We start from the raw sequence: 23,077 nt of genomic DNA on the forward strand, positions 1-23,077 counted from the left end.
GACACTCCCAGTGGTAAACACCCCCAGCTGCCATCTGTCGCGGTAACAGGTCGCGTGGTGGGGATCACTCGAGAGGGCGATCTGTGTCATGAGATCCATGACACCTCTCAACGCTCACGCCAGTGTGATGACACTCCCGGTGGTAAACACCGCCCCCGCCCTCAGTCGCTACATCTGGTGTGGTAGCAGGCCGTGTGGGGTGGGGGAGGCACATGGTTGTTGACACCAACGACAAAAGCCAGCGGCGATAACAGGTTAGGTTAGGTCATGTAATGTAGAATAGGTTAGTGATAGAACAGGTTATGTAAGATTAGATTAGGTTGGGTCAAGGGTAGGTTAGGTTAGGTTAGGTTAGGGGTAGGTTAGCGTGAGTGTTTAATCAGATATATTAAATAAGGTTGTGTGCGTTGCGTCTCCCAGTCGATGAAGCGCTGCCATAAACAAACACACACTAGTGATTTCAGCGCTGAGTGTAGTGTATAGTGTGTGTAGTGTAGTGCGTAGTGTAGTGTATAGTGTGTGTAGTGTAGTGTAGTGTAGTGTAGTGCGTAGTGTAGTGTATAGTGTGTGTAGTGTAGTGTAGTGTAGTGTAGTGCGTAGTGTAGTGTATAGTGTGTGTAGTGTATAGTGTGTGTGTAGTGTAGTGTAGTGCGTAGTGTAGTGTATAGTGTGTGTAGTGTAGTGGTGCGTAGTGTGGTGTAGTGTATGGTGTGTGTGTAGTGTAGTGTGGTGTATAGTGTGTGTAGTGTAGTGTAGTGTAGTGTATAGTGTGTGTGGTGTAGTGTAGTGTAGTGTAGTGTATAGTGTGTGTAGTGTAGTGTGTATGGTGTAGTGTATAGTGTGTGTAATTGTGAATTAGCAGTGTAGTGTAGTGTATAGTGTGTGTAGTGTGGTGTAGTGTAGTGTATAGTGTGTAGTGGTGTAGTGCGTAGTGTAGTGTATAGTGTGTGTAGTGTAGTGTGAGGTGGTGTATAGTGTGTGTAGTGTGGTGTAGTGTAGTGTAGTGTGGTGTAGTGTAGTGTGGTGTAGTGTAGTGTGGCGTGGTGGTGTGGTATAGTGGGGTTCAGGGTAGTGTAGTGTAGTGTAGTGTGGTGTAGTGCAGTGTAGTGTGGTGTGGTGTATGGTGTGTGGTGTAGTGTAGTGCGTAGTGTAGTGTAGTGTGTGTGGTGTGGTGTAATTGTAGTGTATAGTGTGTGTAGTGTGGTGTAGTGTGGTGTAGTGTATAGTGTGTGTAGTGTGAGTGGTGTAGTGTGTAGTGTATGGTGTGTGTGGCCAATGGTGTAGTGTACTTATAGTGTGTATAGTGTAGTGTGTAGTGTAGTGTAGTGCAGTGTAGTGTGTAGTGTAGTGCATAGCGTAGTGTAGTGTAGTGTGTAGTGTAGTGTGTAGTGTAGTGTAGTGTAGTGTGTAGTGTAGTGTATAGTGTAGTGTATAGTGTAGTGTAGTGTATAGTGTAGTGTAGTGCGTAGTGTAGTGCGTAGTGTAGTGTGCAGTGTAGTGTATAGTGTAGTGTATAGTGTAGTGCAGTGTATAGTGTGTGTAGTGTAGTGCGTAGTGTAGTGTAGTGTATAGTGTGTGGTGTAGTGCGTAGTGTAGTGTATAGTGTGTGTAGTGTAGTGCGTAGTGTAGTGTATAGTGTGTGTAGTGTAGTGTAGTGCGTAGTGTAGTGTATGGTGTGTAGTGTAGTGCGTGGTGTAGTGTATAGTGTGTGTGGTGTAGTGCGTAGTGTGGTGTATAGTGTGTAGTGTAGTGTAGTGCGTAGTGTAGTGTAGTGTATTGGGGTGTTGCCATCGTGTACGTGCGTGTGTTAAGGCTGTAGACAAAATGACGTTATGGTTATGTGTTGTGGGGGGGCAGAATGGCGTCTCAGGTCCACAATATTGACACACTAGGGAGACTTCTTTCACCCCCTCTGACATGACTCAACCACGAGCCAGACGCTTAAGGTAAGGTGTTCCTCCGCCGTGTTGTTACCTTGTTCCGCCATGTTACCTTGTTCCGCCATGTTACCTTGTTCCGCCATTTTGTTACCGTGTTCCGTCATTTTGTTACCGTGTTCCGTCATGTTGTTACCTGCCGAGGGATTGTTTGAGTTACTTTTGTGGATAAAATTAATATTTGTTATTTTTGTGGCTGTTATCAGGATGTGGCCGTAATTTTACAACCATTAGCGTCTGTGAGGAACAACTAAGAGTCGTAATAAAATTGGTACAGGTTAAGTCAGATGAGAAGAGTTAGTGATATATATGTAGGTTCAGTAGAGAAGAGTTACTTGTATTTTGATGTGACTCACCTGAACAATAGACACCCCAGGAGGTTAGGTTAGATTTGGTTTAGGTTAGGTTAGCCTATGATATATTTGGTTAGGTTAGCTTCTTACAAACAAACACACACTCACACGGGGACATATCAGTCTCCAGCTCCCTGGTGTTCATAAATACAGGTGAATTTAACTCTGGGTGGTCCAAGGCTCCAAATTTGTGACCCTGATCTGTGACCTTTGTCTTGAGCCTCGTCGGGGCGTGTGACCCTCTACCAGTTATGGAGGCCACTTATGGACCTTTAAACTTCTTTCTCGAACTATTGAGGTCATATGGCACACACACACAGACACACACACACACACACACACACACACACACACACACAGTATTTATCAATAGTCAGCAGTTGGAGCGACAAGGAGGGAGGCAATTGTGAGGTGTGTGTGTGTGTGTGTGGAGGAGGATATAGATAATAATAACAGTTTGTTACCTGTCGTGTGTGGATCAATAAACAGGTGTGAACGGTGACACCTGGCAGACTGCTGGGCTCATTGTTGCTCACTCCTCTGAATAATTTACTCTTTAATGTGTGTGTGTGTGTGTGTGTGTGTGTTCTCCCAGTCTTACAACCCCTAGACATTTTTTTTAACTATGACAGGTGTTAATTAGGGGCGCCAGAAGTCATTAAGTGTGTTAATGGTGATGATAGAGAGTGGTGATATTGGTGATGGTGATAGTGATGATGGTGGTGATGGTGAGAGTTGGACCACTATACGACCGACGCTTGAACTTGTAAATAGAGAAACACTTGTGTACCTTCCTCCCCCTTCTGACCCCCCCCGACCCCCCCCGACCCCCTCTCGTTTGGTAATGGGAGGGGGGGGGGCTGTTCTCACTACTATGATGGTGATAGTGATGATAATGGTGTGAACAATGGTCGACTCTGGTGATAATGGAGACAGGATTACATGGGTAAACGCCTGTGGTACTTGAGGTTGTTGGCTGGAGTATAATGATGATGATGATGCTAAACCCTCAACACAATTTAGTGAAGGTGAATTTTAAGTGGTCAGTGTTGCCGTCTTGGTGTGCTACTATTTATCTGCACGTATACGCAAGCAATGTTGTTTTGATAATAATAATGATTACAATGTCTGGTGATGGCCCTGTTATTCTCCTGTTGGAAGCAGACAGACAGAGGCAGACAGACAGACAGGTATTACAAGTGTACGCCGACACACCTTCCTCTCAACACCTGCTGACTTGTTACTCGTGTTGTGTGTGTTTGTTTGTTTTGATTATGTATGTTTCTTCGTTTGTTTGTTTGTGTTAATATTGTTTTACGTTTGTGTCTCCCTTCTTTGATGTTAACCTGTGTGTATTAATTACTTATCAGTATATAAGATTATGACACGTACGTACACACACAATGAATTAAGCTATGATGGAGAGTGTTGGCCAGGTAGAATGTCTGGGAGATCACTAGGTTGTGTGGGGGGGGGATGCTGGTTCGACTCTTCTCTTAATACAGTCTCGGCTGCCACCTGTTCCCTCTCCGTTACATACATACATACATACATACATACATACATACATACATACATACAACAGCTGCGGCAGATATGAATAACACGAGACATTTATGAATAACCAAAATTTCACACCAATCTTGTTATTATTGGGTGATTGAGCGATACCCTGGAGGAGGTGATTGAGCGATACCCTGGAGGAGGTGATTGAGCGATACCCTGGAGGAGGTGATTGAGCGAAACCCTGGAGGAGGTGATTGAGCGATACCCTGGAGGAGGTGATTGAGCGAAACCCTGGAGGAGGTGATTGAGCGATACCCTGGAGGAGGTGATTGAGCGATACCCTGCAGGAGGTGATTGGGCTATACCCTGGAGGAGGTGATTGGGCTATACCCTGGAGGAGGTGATTGAGCGATACCCTGGAGGAGGTGATTGAGCGATACCCTGGAGGAGGTGATTGAGCGTCCAGAGTGTAGGGGGGGGAGGGGTTATTATTGTTATTGTTATTATAATTGTGAAGCAAAGATTGGATGAGACAGATGTGTGTAGTGGTAGAGATTTATAGCTTACAGGTGTGTGTTGGTGGGTGGCAGGTCCTTTCAGGTACAGGTTGGTGCAGTAATTACCTGTGTGAGGGGGAGGGTGACCTTGGACACTTCATCAGGCTTAACACATTCACCGCTGTGGCCTTCATCTCTCTCTCTCTCTCTCTCTCTCTGTAAATGTGACTTTTTCCTTGAGACATTTTTTCTTTTGACCCGGACACCTGCTCAACACCTGTCGTCTCCGTCAGGTGTTTCATCTCGGCTCTTCACCTGTCACCAACATCTGCGGTTAATGACTGTATTAGTAGCTACTGACAACAACTGCGGTTAATGACGGGGATAGTTCGCTGTGGTGGCAGTAAGAGTAGTGGTGGTGGCAGGCTCGGGAATATTGATGGCAGAGGCGGCGGAAACACTGACGGCAGCAACAACAACAGTGGTAGCGGCGGCAGGTGGCAGGTGTTAATGCAGATGTCAGTCAGGTAGTGGGAGATTGCATTTATACAGCCCCGGGTGACGCTGCCTTGACAACCACACAAAATTAACCTAACCCCGGCGGCCACCTCCCACCCTGGCCTGGCCGTCTCATGGAACTTGGCCACGCTGGGTTTTAACATGGAGTCCATTTGTTGTGTTGGCGTCCGGTTCCCTATGTGACTTAACCGAACGTACCCATGGAGACGGTCCCATTAGAACTGGGGCCGATTAGAACTGGACCCCAAGCTTAATTAGGTTTCTTTGGTTCCTGGCTAGCTAAAAGACTGTTGTATAGCTGTTGTAGGTTCCTGGTAAGCTAAGAGATTATTGTATAGCTGTTGTAGGTTCCTGGCTAGCTAAGAGATTATTGTATAGCTGTTGTAGGTTCCTGGCTAGCTAAGAGACTGTTGTATAGCTGTTGTAGGTTCCTGGTAAGCTAAGGGCAGGTAACTTGGTGGTGTTAGGCATCAGTAAACGGAGATACTCAGGGCAGCTAGAGAGAGAGAGGGAGAGAGAGAGAGAGAGAGAGAGAGGGGGGACGCGGTGCTGTTAATGCTCGCTACTATTATTTCGTGTGAGGGGGCGGACGTTCGGTACAAGATTTAATGCCTTTATATCACTGGTCCGCACTCGGCTCTCTCTGCCTTCTCTGTTCTTACCTCACCTCTCACACTTCCTTACCTCACCTCTCACACTTCCTTACCTCACCTCTCACACTTCCTTACCTCACCTCTCACACTTCCTTACCTCACCTCTCACTCCCTCTTAATCTACTCCTGATGAAGTTTTTAAGTGCCCAAGATTGATAAACAAAGTTCTAGGTAAAGTTCAAAACGAGTCTTAAGTTCTCATTGAATCCAATATTAAGAAACATTTGGTTCAATTTCATATTTAATAAACTTTAAGACGAATCAAAATATCAAATAGACAAAACGCCGCCCCTTCAACACCACCCCCTTCAACACCACCTTTAACACCACCTAGCACCACCCCTTCCAACACCACCCCTCAACACCACCCTCGCACCACCCCTTCAACTACACCCCCACTCAGCACCACCCCCTCAACACCACCCCTTCAACATCACCCCTCAGCACCACCCCTTCAGCCATCACCCCTCAGCACCACCCCCTCAGCACCACCTCAACACCACCCCCTCAACTACCCCCTCAACACCCTAACATTTGGGGATTAAAGTCAAGTTAGGTTAGCGTTGGGTTAGGTTAGGTTAGCGTTGGGTTAGGTTATGCTACGTTACGTTGGGTTGGGTTATGTTAGGTTAGTTTAGGGTTAGTTAGTAATTTTTAGGTGAAATAAATGATGTGGTGGAGATTTGTCAGGTGATAGATTCAGTTGTATAATTTATTGTATTAATTAAGAATAAAAGGTTAACTAACGTGTACCTGTGTGAGGAGACCAGCACAGAGCCCCCGCTGCTCCCCGACACTCGTCCAGATATAAATATAACAACTTCTTGGAAAGTATCGATTGTTAGTCTCGACCCTCACTCTTGACCCTCACCCCCTCCCTTAGCTCCCTTTCACCCCTCACTCCTGCTCCCTCAACCCCTCCTCCTCCCCTCAACCTCCTCCCCTCAACCCCGCTCCTCCCCCTCAACCCCTCCTCCCCTCAGCCGCTCCTCCCCTCAACCCCGCTCCTCCCCCCTCAACCCGCTCCTCCCCCTCCCGCTCCTCCCCTCAACCCCCCTCCCCCCTCAACCCCTCCTCCCCCCTCAACCCACTCCTCCCCCCTCACCCCTAGTTCGTGTGTGTGTAACGGCCACTAACTCACTGTGTCCATTTTTGTATGTATGTATGTATGTATGTATGTATGTATGTATGTATGTATGTTATGAGTGTATGATAGGTCTACTGGGTCCTTACACTGGTGAACGAGCCAACAGACTGTGTCGAGTGTTGGTGTTTGGGAAGTTTGTTTACTGTATTCAAGTGTGCTGTCATGTGCCAGGCCCTCTGTGGTGGAGGGTGTGTGGTGGAGGTGGAGGGTGTGTGGTGGTGGTGGAGGGTGTGTGGTGGAGGTGGAGGGTGTGTGGTGGAGGGGTAGTGGGTGTGTGTGGTGAAGGTGGGGGCCTGTGGAGGGGTAGTGTACTGTTGTGTGGATTTCTGGTCACATGGTGTGTTTTTGGGTGTGGTGGTAGACCGCGTGGGAAGGATGTTAGGAATGCACGGTGTGGCGAGGGTGAAGGGGTACACAGTGTAGTGAAGATAATGTCTTATATTATGCTTCAGGGAGAGAGAGAGAGTGTGAGGAAGGGGAGAGAGAGAGAGAGAGTGAGGAAAGAAGAGAGAGAGAGAGTGAGGAAAGAAGAGAGAGAGAGAGAGTGTGAGGAAGGGGAGAGAGAGAGTATTGGTGGCGTATGAAGACGGTGGTGGTGGCGGGGCAGCAGGCAGTGACCTCACAATTACCGCCCGAGGCTCGCTAACACCTGGTGGTGACCCCGCGGTCCTCCTGGTGTAGTATCCTCGCAGGATCTTGGTAACTCCGTGTGTTAGTGAGTTATGTTGGTGAGTGGTGTTGGTGAGTTATGTAGTGTAAGTGAGTTATGTAGTGTTGGTGAGTTATGTAGTGTAAGTGAGTTATGTAGTGTTGGTGAGTTATGTAGTGTTGGTGAGTTATGTAGTGTTGGTGAGTTATGTAGTGTTGGTGAGTTATGTACTGTTGGTGAGTTATGTAGTGTTGGTGAGTTATGTAGTGTTGGTGAGTTATGTAGTGTTGGTGAGTTATGTAGTGTTGGTGAGTTATGTAGTGTTGGTGGGTTATGTAGTGTTGGTGAGTTATGCTGTTGGTGAGTTATGTAGTGTTGGTGAGTTATGTAGTGTGGTGAGTTATGTAGTGTTGAGTGAGTTATGTAGTGTTGGTGGAGTTATGTAGTGTTGGTGAGTTATGGTGTTGGTGTATTGTGTTGGTGAGTTGTAGTGTTGGTGAGTTATGTAGTGTTGGTGAGTTATGTAGTGTTAGTGAGTTATGTAGTGTTGGTGAGTTATGCTGGTGTTGGTGAGTTATGTACTGTTGGTGAGGTTATGTACTGTTGGTATGTAGTGTTAGTGAGTTATGTAGTGTTAGTGAGTTATGTAGTGTTGGTGAGTTATGTAGTGTTGGTGTATTGTGTTGGTGAGTTATGTAGTGTTGGTGAGTTATGTAGTGTTGTTGGGTTATGTGGTGTTCGTGAGTTATGTGGTGAGTGAGTTATGTAGTGTTAGTGAGTTATGTAGTGTTGGTGAGTTATGTAGTGTTGGTGGAGTTATGTACTGTTGGTGAGTTATGTACTGTTGGTGAGTTATGTGGTAGTGAGTTATGTAGTGTTGGTGGTGAGTTATGTACTGTTGGTGAGTTATGTAGTGTTGGTGAGTTATGTAGTGTTGGTGAGTTATGTACTGTTGGTGAGTTATGTAGTGTTGGTGAGTTATGTAGTGTTGGTGAGTTATGTACTGTTGGTGAGTTATGTACTGTTGGTGAGTTATGTAGTGTTGGTGAGTTATGTAGTGTTGGTGAGTTATGTAGTGTTGGTGAGTTATGTAGTGTTGGTGAGTTATGTAGTGTTAGTGAGTTATGTAGTGTTGGTGAGTTATGTTGGTGAGTGGTGTTGGTGAGTTATGTAGTGTTGGTGTATTGTGTTGGTGAGTTATGGTGTTGGTGAGTTATGTAGTGTTGGTGAGTTATGTACTGTTGGTGAGTTATGTAGTGTTGGTGAGTTATGTAGTGTTGGTGAGTTATGTAGTGTTAGTGAGTTATGTAGTGGTAGTGAGTTATGGTGTGTTGGCGGAAAAGAAACACTGTGATGGCAATGTAAGTCAAGTTTACACGGGAGACGTGTGTGTGTGTGTGTGTGGTGACAGTTACATACACATTCTAAGACGTTCAGTGATGGAGGGAGGGAGTTGACCTTACCCAACCAATGATGTCATAACCTCCAACGTATATGTCTGTGCCGCCCACCCGCCCACCCGCCCACCCACCCCAGACACTATGTGGAGCTAATATAGTGTGGCTGGCTGGGGATTTAGATGTCACTGTTTGAATTGGGAATGTGTGTATGTATGTATGTATGTATGTATGTATGTATGTATGTATGTGTGTGTGTGTGAGTGTGTTCCAGTTGTGTGGTGAGGCTGTCTGCCGGGGCCTTGTGTTACCGTTGTATTTTATGTCTAACGAGGCGGTTCTGTCGTTACGCTCCGGATATATTTAAATGAGGGGCCTCTAGCTACCTGGTTATGGGCGCCTTCCTCCTCGTCCTCTTCCTTCCTCATCCTCAAGTTCCTCTCCCCTCCTTCTTCCTCTCCCCTCCTTCTTCTTCCTCTCCCGCCTCCTCCTCTCCCCTCCCTCCTCCTCACCACACAGGAGAGGACATACCTGGACATGTGTAGAGGACATACTTCAGACATATATGGAGGAAATACCTGGACACTGATGGGGACACTTACCTGGGCATAATTATAACTCCTGTCTGAATATAGATGGTGTGGGGGGGTGACGTCTCCCTCAGTGTGTGGTGGAGCTTATCCTGACTCCCTCACCACGTACGATAAACACGGAGAGAAGTTAGGGAAGGTTAGGTTAGGTGAGTGTTGTGCCAGCGTGTTCTTCCATCACACCCCTCACCACCTCTCCTCCCCTCTCACCACCTCTCCTCTCACCACCTCTCCTCTCACCACCTCTCCTCACCTTTCACCACCTCTCACCACCTCACCTCACACACGTCAACAAACAGTCGCCTCAAGTACATAACCCCGTGATAGATGGTGATAATTACAATACAAAAGGCGACTAGTTAAAGTAGAAGCATTATCGGTGGTCTCCAGGACGTGACCCGTTTGTAAACACCATATAAACCGGTTTTTGTATGGCGCCGCTACAAGACTTCCCTCCGATAAGACGGTCACGCCTCACACCACGACCACTGGGTGTTCCTCCTGTCGCGCCAACACACCTGTCCTCCTCCTACACGGTATACCAACCACCCATCTTGCTACCCTCGCCACCTAACGCCCACCCACTCATTCTCACGCCCACCAACCCACCTATCCTCACCTCACGTCACACGCCCACCCACTCATTCTCACGCCCACCAACCCACCTATCCTCGCCTCACGTCACACTCCCGCCCATCCATCCACCTTCATCACCTCACACACGCCCATCACACACCCACCCACACGCCCACACCAGGAAGCCCTTGTGATGGAAGCGACAGCAGGTAGTGTGGTGACGGGTCAGCCAGCAGTGAAGGCAGTTGTACGTGGCGGGAATAATAATGGCGGGTGTGAGGAAGGGCTTGGCACACCGACCCACCAGTAATGGCTGTCGTAGATGAGGACTTGTTCATTAACAGTAAGACGGGGTTATACCACAGGCAGTGAAGGGGCACACATGATAGGGTATCAGGCGGGTATCTGCCCCCCCGCCCCCCTAACAGTCATCCACCTTTCCTAACTTCACCTGACCAGTCGTAATTAGCACCAGGCCTGAGAGGATCACTACTGGGTCCTCATCGTAAGGCTTGGGGTTAGGTTAGGTTGGGGTGTTGAGGCTGGGGTCCAATCCTCCTGCAAAAGGAAAGTTGACTTACAGCCATATATGGACGGCGGGCCTTTTGGTTAGGTTAAGTGAGAGGGGGCGCCGGTGTGCCCCCTAGAATGGACAGTACCTGACTTACTTTACTGTTGGAAGTGAGAGTCAGTAGAGTGTGGTGGCCCGAGGGTTTAGTCTTAAGTGTCTTGTATTTACACTTGGCACCCGTCTGACCAGTACGACCCAGTGTTTATAATAGTTGCCCCTCGTGTAAATTAAGGTGTAGAAGCTGTCGCCAACACATCAACCACACCCCAAGTTAACGAGCTGCATGACCCAGTGTCTAGGAACAGTCCGAGAAGACCGGACAACTCGCCAACTGCACTGGCTAACCATTTCCCCGGAACACGATCCACAAATCGATTAACATCCAAGTCCCCAATTACTGCTGGGTAGACAAAGGCAAATGGCGTGAAGAAACGTGCCCATAGTTTCACCCTGCCCGGGGATCGAACCCTGGTCCGCTTGCTTGCAAGCTGGGTTAGTTAGGTCAGTTTGAGTTAGGTTAGGTTTGATCAGTTTGGGTTAGATTAGGTTAAATCACTTTAGATTACCTTAGGTTAGCTTGGGTTAAGTAACGCCAGTTTGATTTAGTTTAGTTTAAGTTCGATTAATTAGGGTTAGGGTTAGGTTAGTTTGGGATAAGTTAAGTCAGGGTCTATAAGGGCTGGGGGCCCTTTTGAGGTGTAACCGACCATACCATAAAGACTAGGGGCGGGCGGGCGGGTGAAAGCCTGTGTAGTGGTATACGAGACTGGACCACTTGTCACCTCTCCATATAGGGCAACACAACTCCTGCCTCACCTGCATCATCATTGTCTGCCACCACACACTACCTACCTCTTACTGTGAGAGAGAGGAAGGGTAGCTGAGTGAGGTGTGAGGGTGTGAGAGAAAGAGCCAGAAAAGGATTGAGCCGTGAGGGAATTAGTCTTGAGGGAGTGAGCTAGTGTGGGAGTAAGTCAGTGTGGGAGTGGATGGTAGCTTACTCCGGGATAAACCTTCCTTTATACAGTGTGGTCAAAAGCTTGTGTTAAACCTGACTGATTGTGAGTCAGTTTTTAGCCGACCTGGTAGGCCTTTATGTCACCAGGTCACTCCTCTCACTTCCTGACCTCTCTCACCACTTGGCCTCCTGTTACATACTACCTGGCCTCCTGTTGAGCACTACCTGGCCTCCTGCCTCTCGTTCTGTGGTCACCTGTTGTCAACCTCCCTCTCAGTATTGCATCATAGTGGGAAATAACTTACCTGTGTGGAAGCTTATCACCTCCACACCTTAACGGACCTCCATGATTAACTAACTAACAGACTATCAAAATGGTATCAGGTGTTTTAACCTTTAGAGGCATATAGACAACAGAGTTAAAGAATACGGTAGTTACATATTAAAATCCCAGAGTTAGACGGCAGCTGGTTGGGTACTTTAGGGGTATTTGTGAGCTGTTGTGGAGACGATGGGTGAGGCGGCTTGTGGATGTGGAGGAGATGAGAGCCGGGAATGACCTAGGGAGAGGCAGTATGAGGAGCCAAACACACCGGTGAAAATCATAACTTAACTCCAACTCCCTCCCTCTCCTCCAACCCCCTCCCTCTCCTCCAACCCCCCCCCCCCCAACCGTACCTCACTACACGGGTTTCAGCATTACTTTCTACAGTGCTGAGGGCCATTAAGGTAGTGGCTGTCTGGGCATTACTTGTGGTGTCTACATTAAGTGGGTCAGTCCCTCGTCTCGCCCTCTGGTCAATACTGGCTAATGTTTTATCCGTTCCTGCCATGACACAAAAACGCTCTCTCTCTCTCTCTCTCTCTCTCTCTCTCTCTCTCAAGACTGTAAAGTTAGGAGTGCTAGGTTAGGTTAGGTTAGGTTAGGTTAGGTTAGGTTAGGTTAGGTTAGGTTGGGTTAGGGACTCAGAAACATTGAGGTGTATCAGGACTGGGGCCATAAGACCAGTCAGCGGTTTAATATACAGCCACCAGGGGGACGAGGTCATAATTGGTGAGATTACAGAGTGGCGAGGTGAGGCGCAGGTAGAACCCAGGGTGTTGGAGTACCGTTAGTAAACACACACACACACACACACATACTACTACTACCTTTTTATAATGGCCTCCAGCCTCCCCCTATAGCCACACCTTCGCCACCATTTTATTACCTTAATATTAAATATCCTAATACAACAGTAGCTACCTCACCACCATAGTGCTAGTGTTGAGTGCCCCACCACCACCATAGTGCCCTCACCACCACCAGATCTATGTGGCATCCATAGTGCCCCCACCACCACCATAGTGCCCTCACCACCACCATAGTGCCTCATAGTCACCACCAATATCTGCAACATAGTGCCCTTGTCACCACCACCTATTACTCACCACCACCTACCTACCATAGTGTCACCATAGGCCTCACCACCACCATAGTGATTATGACGAGTCATCCAGCTGCCCTCACCATAGTGCCTCACCACCAATGAGTCCATAGTGCCCTCACCACCACCATAGTTATTAGTGCCCTCACCACCATAGTGTCACCACCACCATAGTGATACTCACCACCACCATAGTGCCCTCACCACCACCATAGTGCCCCTCACCACCATAGTGCCCTCACCACCACCATAGTGCCCTCACCACCACCATAGTGCCCTCACCACCACCATAGTGCCCTCACCACCACCATAGTGCCCCTCACCACCACCATAGTGCCCTCACCACCACCATAGTGCCCCTCACCACCACCATAGTGCCCCACCACCACCATAGTGCCCTCACCACCACCATAGTCACCACCACCATAGTGCCCTCACCACCACCATAGTGCCCCCACCACCACCATAGTGCCCCACCACCACCATAGTGCCCTCACCACCACCATAGTGCCCTCACCACCACCATAGTGCCCCCCACCACCACCATAGTGCCCTCACCACCACCATAGTGCCTCACCACCACCATAGTGCCCTCACCACCACCATAGTGCCCCTCACCACCACCATAGTGCCCTCACCACCACCATAGTGCCCTCACCACCACCATAGTGCCCTCACCACCACCATAGTGCCCTCACCACCACCATAGTGCCCTCACCACCACCATAGTGCCCTCACCACCATACATACACCACACCACATTACTCCCATGCATTATACATCAAGGTCGCTACACCCAAGACTGCTATTCTCAGTAACGCCATTAACCAACACTACTTATTGTTAACGCAGGAAACAGCGTACAGTACACTACGCTCTACCGCACACAACACACACACACACACACACCTGGCACCTCCCTTAACACTTCACCTGGCTGCCTTCACTTAATAAACACTTCCATATGCCCAAGGTTAGAGAATGGTGTGTGTGTGTGTGTGTGTGTGTGTGTGTGTGTGTGTGTGTGTGTGTGTGTGTGTGTGTGTGTGTGTGTGTGTTTACCAGGCCAGACGGGTCCAGGGCTCATCAGTTTGGTTAGTCACGCATTGTTGCCATCAGGGAACACCCAGCTGTTGACCATCTAGTTACCAGCTCTTCTCTGGATCAACACCGCCACCTACCGCAAACACTGCCTCATTTATCCCCGTAATGACCTTAATAAATTTACTTTTACTTCAACACACGTCTTGAGAGTTTTTGTATCACGTGAAGATTAGGCACCCCAGCTTATTCCACATGTTTAAACACACACACACACACACACAGCAGTAGTGATGCTAGATGCTGGTGGTGAAGTTGACCCAGGCAGGTGTGTGTGTGGGTAGTCAGTCGACCTCCACAATGCCCCGCCCTTCACCTGCCTACTACACCACTTCAACAGGTTATGGTGAAACGCCTCATAACCTCACCAGGTGTTGGGCAAATTTAGTATGTAGTTATGGCTACGCCCCACTAAGCTACCCGACTCGTGCGTGCGTGCGTGCGTGTGTGTGTGTGTGCGTGCGTGCGTGCGTGCGTGCGTGCGTGCGTGCGTGCGTGCGTGCGCTATTGATAAACTTCTAAGAGCTTTTCTTCCACATTGATCTGTCACAAGGTCACTCAGCCTGGCAAGTGACTCGCACGATAATGCCACTCACAGTAGAAGGTCACTCACACGTTACAAGGTTACTCACGGCTCGGGCCATCGATCTCTTTGTGTGTGTATGTGTATGAATGTCTGTGGGTGTGTGTGTGTATGAACGTCTGTGTGTGTGTGTATGTATGAATGTCTGTAATCTCTGGAATCCATAATTGTCACACCTGCACCTCCCTACCTGAGGTGTGTGTTTACTGTGATCTCCCTCACCTTGCCTCACCTCACCTCCAGTTGTCACGCGTGTGTCCACTATCATCACCTTGAAGTGCCATTCGTTACCTCACCACACACACACACACACACACACACACAAAACGCATTTATTCTCCCTAAATTAACGTATGCGTCACCAGCCTGGTCGTCTTCTCTCAACTCTACCCAACAACGTCAGCTATAGAAGGTACAGAAGAGGGCCTGCAGAATCATGCTCAGCGCAGAATACTACGGCTACAACAACGCTCTCTCCATCCTGGAAATGCCATCCCTCAGTGACCTCGTCATCGCCACCTACTGCCACCAGCAGTCCCCCGCCCACTTCGCGCAGTCCGCCGCCACAACAAAATTCAGCCCATAAGAGCCCGCACTGATACATATAATAACAGCACCATCCCATCTATTGTTAAAATACTATACAGCTCCTGAGTTATGTACTGTACAGCCCTGTAAATGTATCGGACGCATATTATATCATTATGTCTAAATCACATGTAAGTCTGTATATTTTCAGCCACCGGCTGCAACTCTATTAATGAACCGTTTATTATTATTATTATTATTATTATTATTTATATTTATATTATTATACATACACTTCAGGGTGATACGTTATCCCCAGGGGGTAGGGGGGGGGGGCTTATGTCGATCAGGAGGAATGAAACAGGATTCGACCAGATTGAGTGGGGAATGACTCTACCAGATAGGAGGGATCGACCAGGACGACTCAGGCAAGAATCTAAGAAAAGACGAGGAATGAATCGACCAGGTGGAATGAAGGACGATTTGACCAAGTAGATAGAGTCGACCAGAGTGGAAGGCTTGACCTACTGACCCTGACCTTTCGACCTGACGAGTAGAATCAATAAGGCCAGGAGGGATGAGCCTCAGAAGCCTGTTGTGTGTGTTTGAAGGTGAGAGTTTAACACGTTCACCAGCCACGAGGAGAGGATAAAACCTAACCCAACCCAACCTCACATAACCTGACCTGGTGGTGAGTGTTACTTTGCCATGCACCTTCACGTGAGAGCCTAGAGTGTGTTGGTGAGGAGAGAGAGAGAGAGAGAGAGAGAGAGAGAAGTGAGAAAGGGAGGGAGAGAGAGAGGTAAGTACAGAATTCCAATAAATTTTGGTGGCAAGGCGGTAAAGGTGAGGCAGCGTCACAAAGGTCATTACTGTCACCCTTGTCTACTGCCACAAGCGTTAGTTCACCTCGCTCCCTCCTCCTCCTGGTGTTGCCTGTTTACATCCTCCTGCTGCCTGCTTACCTCCTCATGTTGCCTGCCTACCTCCTAATGCCTGCTTACCCCAGCTGCCTACCTACGTACCTACTTCCTCTTGCTTGTTTACTTCCTGCTGTTGCCTGCTTATCTTCTCCTACTGTTATCTGCTTGCTTGCCTACCTCCTGCTAACCCAACATAACACAAGCGACATTTGACATCCACCATTAACGAGAGGAGAATGTTACCGTACGTGTGTGCTGAACTGAGCCTATCTAGTTAAGGTTACATTGAACTTCGTATTATATTGATGCGGTGGAGGGGGAGTGTCTGACAGGTTAATTATCATGGGAGGAGACGGAGCCACACTGAGCCTTGAGACCCCCCCCCCTCCCACTGCCTTGAGGACCCCTCCACCACTGCCTTGAGGACCCCCACACCACTGCCTCGAGGACCCTCCCCCACACTGCCTCGAGGACCCCCCACCACTGCCTCGGAGGACCCCCCACCCACCACTGCCTCAGGACCCTCCCCACCACTGCCTCCCCCCCACCACTGCCTCGAGGACCCCACCACTGCCTCGAGGACCCCTCCCCACCACTGCCTCGGGCCCCCACTGCCTCGAGGACCCCCCCTACTGCCTCGAGGACCCCTCCCCCACCACTGCCTCGAGGACCCCCCACCACTGCCTCGAGACCCCCCACCACTGTCTTGAGGACCCCTCCCCCACCACTGCCTCGAGGACCCCTCCCCCACCACTGCCTCGAGGACCCCCCACCACTGCCTGAGGCCTCCCACCACTGCCTCAGGACCCCCCCCACCACTGCCTCGAGGACCCCTCCCCACCACTGCCTCGAGGACCCCCCACTGCCCAGGAGGACCCCACCACTGCCTCGAGGACCCCCCACCACTGCCTCGAGGACCCCCACCACTGCCTCGAGGACCCCCACTGCCTCGAGGACCCCTCCCCCCCACCACTGCCTCGAGGACCCTCCCCACCACTGCCTGAGGACCCCTCCCCCACCACTGCCTCGGGGACCTCCCCACCACTGCCTCGAGGACCCTCCCACCACTGCCTCCCCCCCACCACTGTCTTGAGGACCCCTCCCCACCACTGCCTCGAGGACCCCTCCACCACTGCCTCGAGGACCCCTCCCCACCACTGCCTCGACGACCCCCACCACTGCCTCGAGGACCCCTCCCCCACCACTGCCTCGAGGACCCCCACCACTGCCTCAGGCCCCTCCCCCCACCACTGCCTGGGACCCTCCCCACCACTGCCTCGAGGACCCCTCCCCCCACCACTGCCTCGCTTATATGATATGATGTGATATGATGTGTACGTGTGTGTGTGGTGGTGGGGGGGGAGAGCTCCTACTCCACATATCAAGAAGCGCTCAACACACACAGTCAGTCAGCTGTGGTAAAATAAACACTGTGTTCGTCATTTTTATTTGTATCGTTGACTAAACTGTCGAGGAAATTGTATATTTATTTAGGACGACGACAGTTCCTCCGTCTGTGGTAACGATGAACAGCCTGGCGTGTGTGTGTGTGTTAATATGTTCTCATTTATGTATTCTGTTTACATACCGTTTATACGTCGTTTGGGATAACCTTACCTGAAGATAAGACACCCTGGATTATTACCTTACCTTATCTTGCCTTGCCTTACCTTACCTTACCTGACCTGACCTGACCTGACCTGACCTGACCTGACCTGACCTTACCTTACCTTACCTTACCAGAAAGCATTGGTTGCGATGGCCGGCAGTATAGAGCGGGGTGGTGTGAGGAGAGGCCACCCGGTGTTTGGTGAGGTCAGTCACCACTAAACGCTGGTCTTTGGTGACTCATAACCTCGCTGGATGGACTTGGTGACTCACAGTTTTATCACTTGCTTTATCATTCATGTCTTCCACCTGTACACGCGTCCTCCCCTCCTCCTTCCCCTCTCCCCTCCTTCCCTCCCCCTTCCCTCACCCACGGGTACATGTTTTGTCATGCAGGGAGGCTGGTGATGATGCCTCATAAGGGGAGATTAACCTGTGTTGAGTGAGGGAGAGTTACCGCCCTCAGGAACTAAAACAACACCAAGGAGAGTGACGTTTAGGTGTGTGTGTACAGGAGACGTTAATAGTGTATGTGTGTACGTGTCCAGGAGCCGTTAATATTATGTACACACATACGCACTACTTCCGTCTCCTGTATACAAACGCACACATAATATCGACGTCTCTTGCGTACACAGAGACACACACACAATTCTAAACACAAACAAGAAAAATGTCAACACTTTAGACATGCATTATTATTACTTGGTCTGGCCCAACAACTCCGAGAGACAAATGGCTTTCCTGTCACTAACTGCGCCATTTATCTCACAGTCGATTGCCAGTCTTAAGTGTTTTTTCAGGGTTAACTGTGACCGCAAAAATACTCCAGTCGATTGTTTTTACTCCGTCCAGTCAAGCGAGCGGTGTACCAGTCACTGTCAGTCGCTCGTATATAAACTGTATCTAACTGTTCTTTATTGTGAAACACATCTTTTCTAAAACCAGATAAGAACCACCTGAAGATTAAACACCCTAACGCTACCTGGGGGTGGGTTAGGTGAGAGTTAATTTGGTTAGATTAGATTAGGGTCAGGTTAGATTTGGGTTAATCTGGTTAGGTTAGGTGTCGATAGGGTTGTTAATTTTCAGGTGAACTTGCCTTTCCCCCAAGTATATAATTTACCTGGTCCACTACTTAATGACTCACGCTGGTGATGGTTGAGGTCCTCTGACTCATTGGAACACTGGGTGAAACCTCGTGAGTCACTGGAATACTCAATGACTCAGGGGAGAGAGGAGTCGGCAGTGTTGGGAAATTCCTTGTGACTCATTGGGATGGGACGCGTCGGTAGTGACTCACTGGACACAGGGTGACTCAAGCGAGGGATATTAAGTAATCGTCATCGACTCACTTGATGACTCAATGACTCCACTAAGGGTACAGGAAGACCACCGTGACTCAAGAGGAATATTAAGTAATCGTCATCGACTCTGGATGACTCAATGACTCCACTAAGGGTACAGGAAGACCACCGTGACTCAAGAGGAATATTAAGTAATCGTCATTGACTCACTTGATGACTCAATGACTCCACTAAGGGTACAGGAAGACCACCGTGACTCAAGAGGAATATTAAGTAATCGCCATTGACTCACTTGATGACTCAATGACTCCACTAAGGGTACAGGAAGACCACCGTGACTCAAGAGGAATATTAAGTAATCGTCATCGACTCACTTGATGACTCAATGACTCCACTAAGGGTACAGGAAGACCACCGTGACTCAAGAGGAATATTAAGTAATCGTCATCGACTCACTGGATGACTCGACTAAGGGTGACTCAGGGATGTACTGCACTACTGGGTATCATGTATCAAGCTTCCCTCATAAGAGTTTTTCCTCCGGTTACTTTATATCTCAGTCGTCCCGGGAGAGTGACCTGCCGCTGTAGGGCTTGTGTGCTCACTATGCTTTTGTCCCTGTCTAAACGCCAATGATTTCGTACGTACGTGCGTGTGTGTCTAAACGTCCGTCATTTCGTGCGTGTGTCCATGATTTCGTGTGGCTAAACGTTTATATTTAAAGGATGCCTTGAGCTGTAGATGTACTGTATGTTGGTTTACGATACATAACTTGTACTGTATGTTAGTAATGTTTTGTTAATTATTTTTTTTATGTGTTTCAGTCCGAGTGGCAGTGAACTACGTAGCGTACCTGAGGTGGCTGAGTACCTGGCCACTGAGGGCACGTGTAAGTGTGGGCTGCAGTGTCCCCTCCGCGTCGAACACACCTTCAACTTCGACCCCAAGGTGAGTGTCCTAACCCATATACCCTCCTCTATACCCTCTACGCAGTTCAGGTAAGTTATCAATTAGCGTCGCCAGGTGAGGTGCCACTGCTAAATATAGTTATGTTGTTTATTTAAATTGTTGGCGGTGTGTTCGTAGGATAGATGATTCATTATGTGAGTACTGTATGTATGTATGTGTGTATGTTACCATGAGCGAAGAGTGGTGAGAGAGAGATAGATTGCGCGCTTTGTACGCATTATGAGAGAGAGAGAGAGAGAGGTAGGAAGGTTTGTACACATAACTAGAGAGAGATGTGTAGGTTTGTACGCATTGCCAGAGAGAGAGAGAGAGAGAGCGCGTGATAACTCCCACTATAGCCACCATGATCCTATAATAACAGTATTAAAATAACCCACCACGATATATCCAAACTTGTCATTGAAAAAAAAATACATGAGTGTGTTTTACTGTGGTTTAGGGAGAGTGTGTGTGACCCTGTGTGTGTGTGAGTGACCCTGTGTGTGAGAGAGTGACCCTGTGTGTGTGTGAGTGAGACAGGGGGTGAGATGCGCATAGTGTGTGCGCCTCTCACCGCCTGGGTTGTGCTTGCCAACAACAAAGGGTGTGCGGGGTAGTGGTTACCATGGCGACGGGCTGTGTGGCTGCCTGCCGATACCTTCATACTGTGCTGGAGGGCCTACACCCACCCACCCACCCACCCATACACCTCACCCACACCCACCCACCCATACACCTCACCCACACCCACACCCTCCCCCATACACCTTCCACCCACCCATCCACACACACAACAACTTCTACACACCCACCCACACATACACCCACCCACCCACACGCCCTACACCCACCCACACACCCTTGCACACACCCCACACACCCTTGCACATACCCCACACACCCTTGCACATACCCCACACACCCTTGCACCCTCCCCTACACGTCTAGATGACAGATCAAATAGGCCCTCACCTCGCCACTAGATTTAAAGCCCAGACCTATTGGGCCCCAGACTTAATGAGTAAGCTAAGTTAGGTCTGGACCATTTAACCCACACCCTTACGCCCACCTACACGCCCACAGGAGAGGCTATGTCTTGTACAATCACTGATCAGTTCTGTTGAGAGGTAATTTTTTTTACGAAGTTCCGCATTTTATATCTTGTGGAACTTTCACCCCAACACGTGTAAAATTAGCTAGGATAATCTGTGTTAGGTTGGGGTAGGAATGAGTTAAATTAGGATGGGTTAGGATGGGTTAGATTAGGTTAGGATGGGTTAGATTAGGTTAGGATGGGTTAGATTAGGTTAGGATGGGTTAGATTAGGTTAGGATGGGTTAGATTAGGTTAGGATGGGTTAGAATGGGTTAGGTTAGGTTAGCATAGGAGTCAATTAAGTCAGGTTAGCTGAGTTCAACAAGGAGGTTCCCGGCGCTGTTATTAGCCAGTCCCTTTTGGCGCCAACAGACAGGCCATTAAGGACAACAGTGTACAGTCTGCCGTCATTAAGAACACTGCTGATGGTACTATTGAATTAATTACAATATATAATACTGTACAGTATATGTATCAGTTTACTGTTGAAGAGTAGAGAGGGGGAGGGAGGTGGTGTTGTATGAGTGTTGGGATGTGTTGTAACTTAGCTCTCTCTCTCTCTCTCTCTCTCTCTCTCTCTCTGTCCTCTCCCTACTTACCTCTCTCCCTCCCTCCCCCCTTCTCTTTCTTTCCTCCTTCCCTTCCTTTCTTCCATCATTCTCTCTGTCCCTTACCGTAACCTATCCCCTTAGCATGTCAACACACACACACACACACACACACACACACTCTCTCTTCACCTGTTAATGAAAACGCATTGACAACGCACTGTACAGGGTTGCTATGTATACATTTTGGAATTGGTGTGTGTGAGTGAGCGCTAAATTTTTTAATTTGACCATAGTAACAGCAGCACTTCTAGAATCACACACAGTTAGTGTTAGGTTTTGATTAGTGTTAGGTTAGTGTTAGGGTTTGATTAGTGTTAGGTTAGTGTTAGGTTTGATTAGTGGTGTTAGGTTAGTGTTAGGTTTGATTAGTGTTAGGTTAGTGTTAGGTTCGTGTTAGGTTTGATTAGTGTTAGGTTAGGTTAGTGTTAGCTTAGTGTTAGGTTAGTGTTAGGTTAGTGTTAGGTTAGGTTAGTGTTAGCTTAGTGTTAGGTTAGTGTTAGGTTTTAGGTTAGTGTTCTGGTGTTTAATCATGGGGTGAAGTAAGCCGGGGTGGGTGTGTTTGTATTGTTGAGGTGATCCATAAGGCCGACACCGACCGCCTTCCTTACGGCGCGAGGAGTGACTATTACTACTGGAAGTCAGAGCTAAACAAGGGTCATATAACAAAGGTACTCATAACTATCCAACCAGGAGTGATCTGGTAACAATGGTTTTAAATTAGACAAATTTAGATTTAGGCGCGAGATAGGTAAACATTGGTGTGTAAATAGAGTAGTGGACGAGTGGAACAAGTTACCAAACATCATCATTAACTCAATACGCCGGACAGCTTCAAACATCCAGTAGGTTGGATGGATGTATAGGGGCTGGGTGTAAACGGTACTGTCTAGTATGGACCAATAGTTACTGTTTCCTCCAGTCTTATGTTCTTATGGAAGGAAGGGTGAATGATGGAGGAAGAAGGGAGGAGGAGTGAGGGTGAATGATGTAGGAAGAAGGGAGGAGGAGTGAGGGTGAAGGATGTAGGGAGAAGGGAGGAGGAGTGAGGGTGAAGGATGTAGGAAGGGAAAAGGAATATGGAGAGACAAGGAAGGAAGAGAAGCGCACTAATCATCGTAAATAAAATAAGAAAAATATAGAAAAATCAACCAATAAAAAATAACAAAAACAAAATAAAACAAAATCCACTACAATAAATAATGACATTAATGAATAAAACAAAACTTTAAATGAATAATGAAAAGTGAGTCAGCCGCCATGACCGACAGATATTAATGACGAGTGTTCATGTGTATTAAATATTTATCGTAATGTGCTGTGACCTCAAACTACACCTATATACACCCACTGTTATGGCCACACACTGTATACTGTGTGTGTGTGAGGGGAGGAATGAGGGAGGTGTAGAAGTGAGGTGAGGTATAATTAAGTGTGTGAGGTGAGGCAGGTGTTGGGGAGGAGCAAGACGTGAGGCCGAGCACACAATTGATCGTATGTGTGGGGGCGGGGAGCGGTCGGGAGGAGGGGCAGACTACCACTCCTCCCCTGTCCTTCTCTCACTCGCTGTAACATTCCTCCCTCACCTGTTTCACG

At 48.5% G+C, this 23,077-nt stretch overlaps 1 protein-coding gene across 9 annotated transcripts in view; it reads left to right on the forward strand.

Moving 5' to 3' along the window:
• The window catches only part of LOC121879703 (nuclear receptor coactivator 6-like), a 135,287-nt gene that overhangs the window by 56,612 nt on the left and 55,598 nt on the right, over positions 1 to 23,077 (forward strand). For all 9 annotated transcript variants that reach the window (XR_006091400.1, XR_006091401.1, XR_006091402.1 and 6 more), the window contains one exon: positions 19,655 to 19,778. Coding sequence is in view for 6 of the 9 variants with exons in the window: in XM_042386444.1 (XP_042242378.1) it covers positions 19,655 to 19,778 (124 nt within the window). In the remaining 3 variants the exon portion in view is untranslated. The remainder of the gene's footprint in view (positions 1 to 19,654; positions 19,779 to 23,077) is intronic.

Source organism: Homarus americanus, unplaced genomic scaffold (assembly GCF_018991925.1).
Source record: "Homarus americanus isolate GMGI-L3 unplaced genomic scaffold, GMGI_Hamer_2.0 scaffold42643, whole genome shotgun sequence".
Taxonomy (NCBI): domain Eukaryota; kingdom Metazoa; phylum Arthropoda; class Malacostraca; order Decapoda; family Nephropidae; genus Homarus; species Homarus americanus.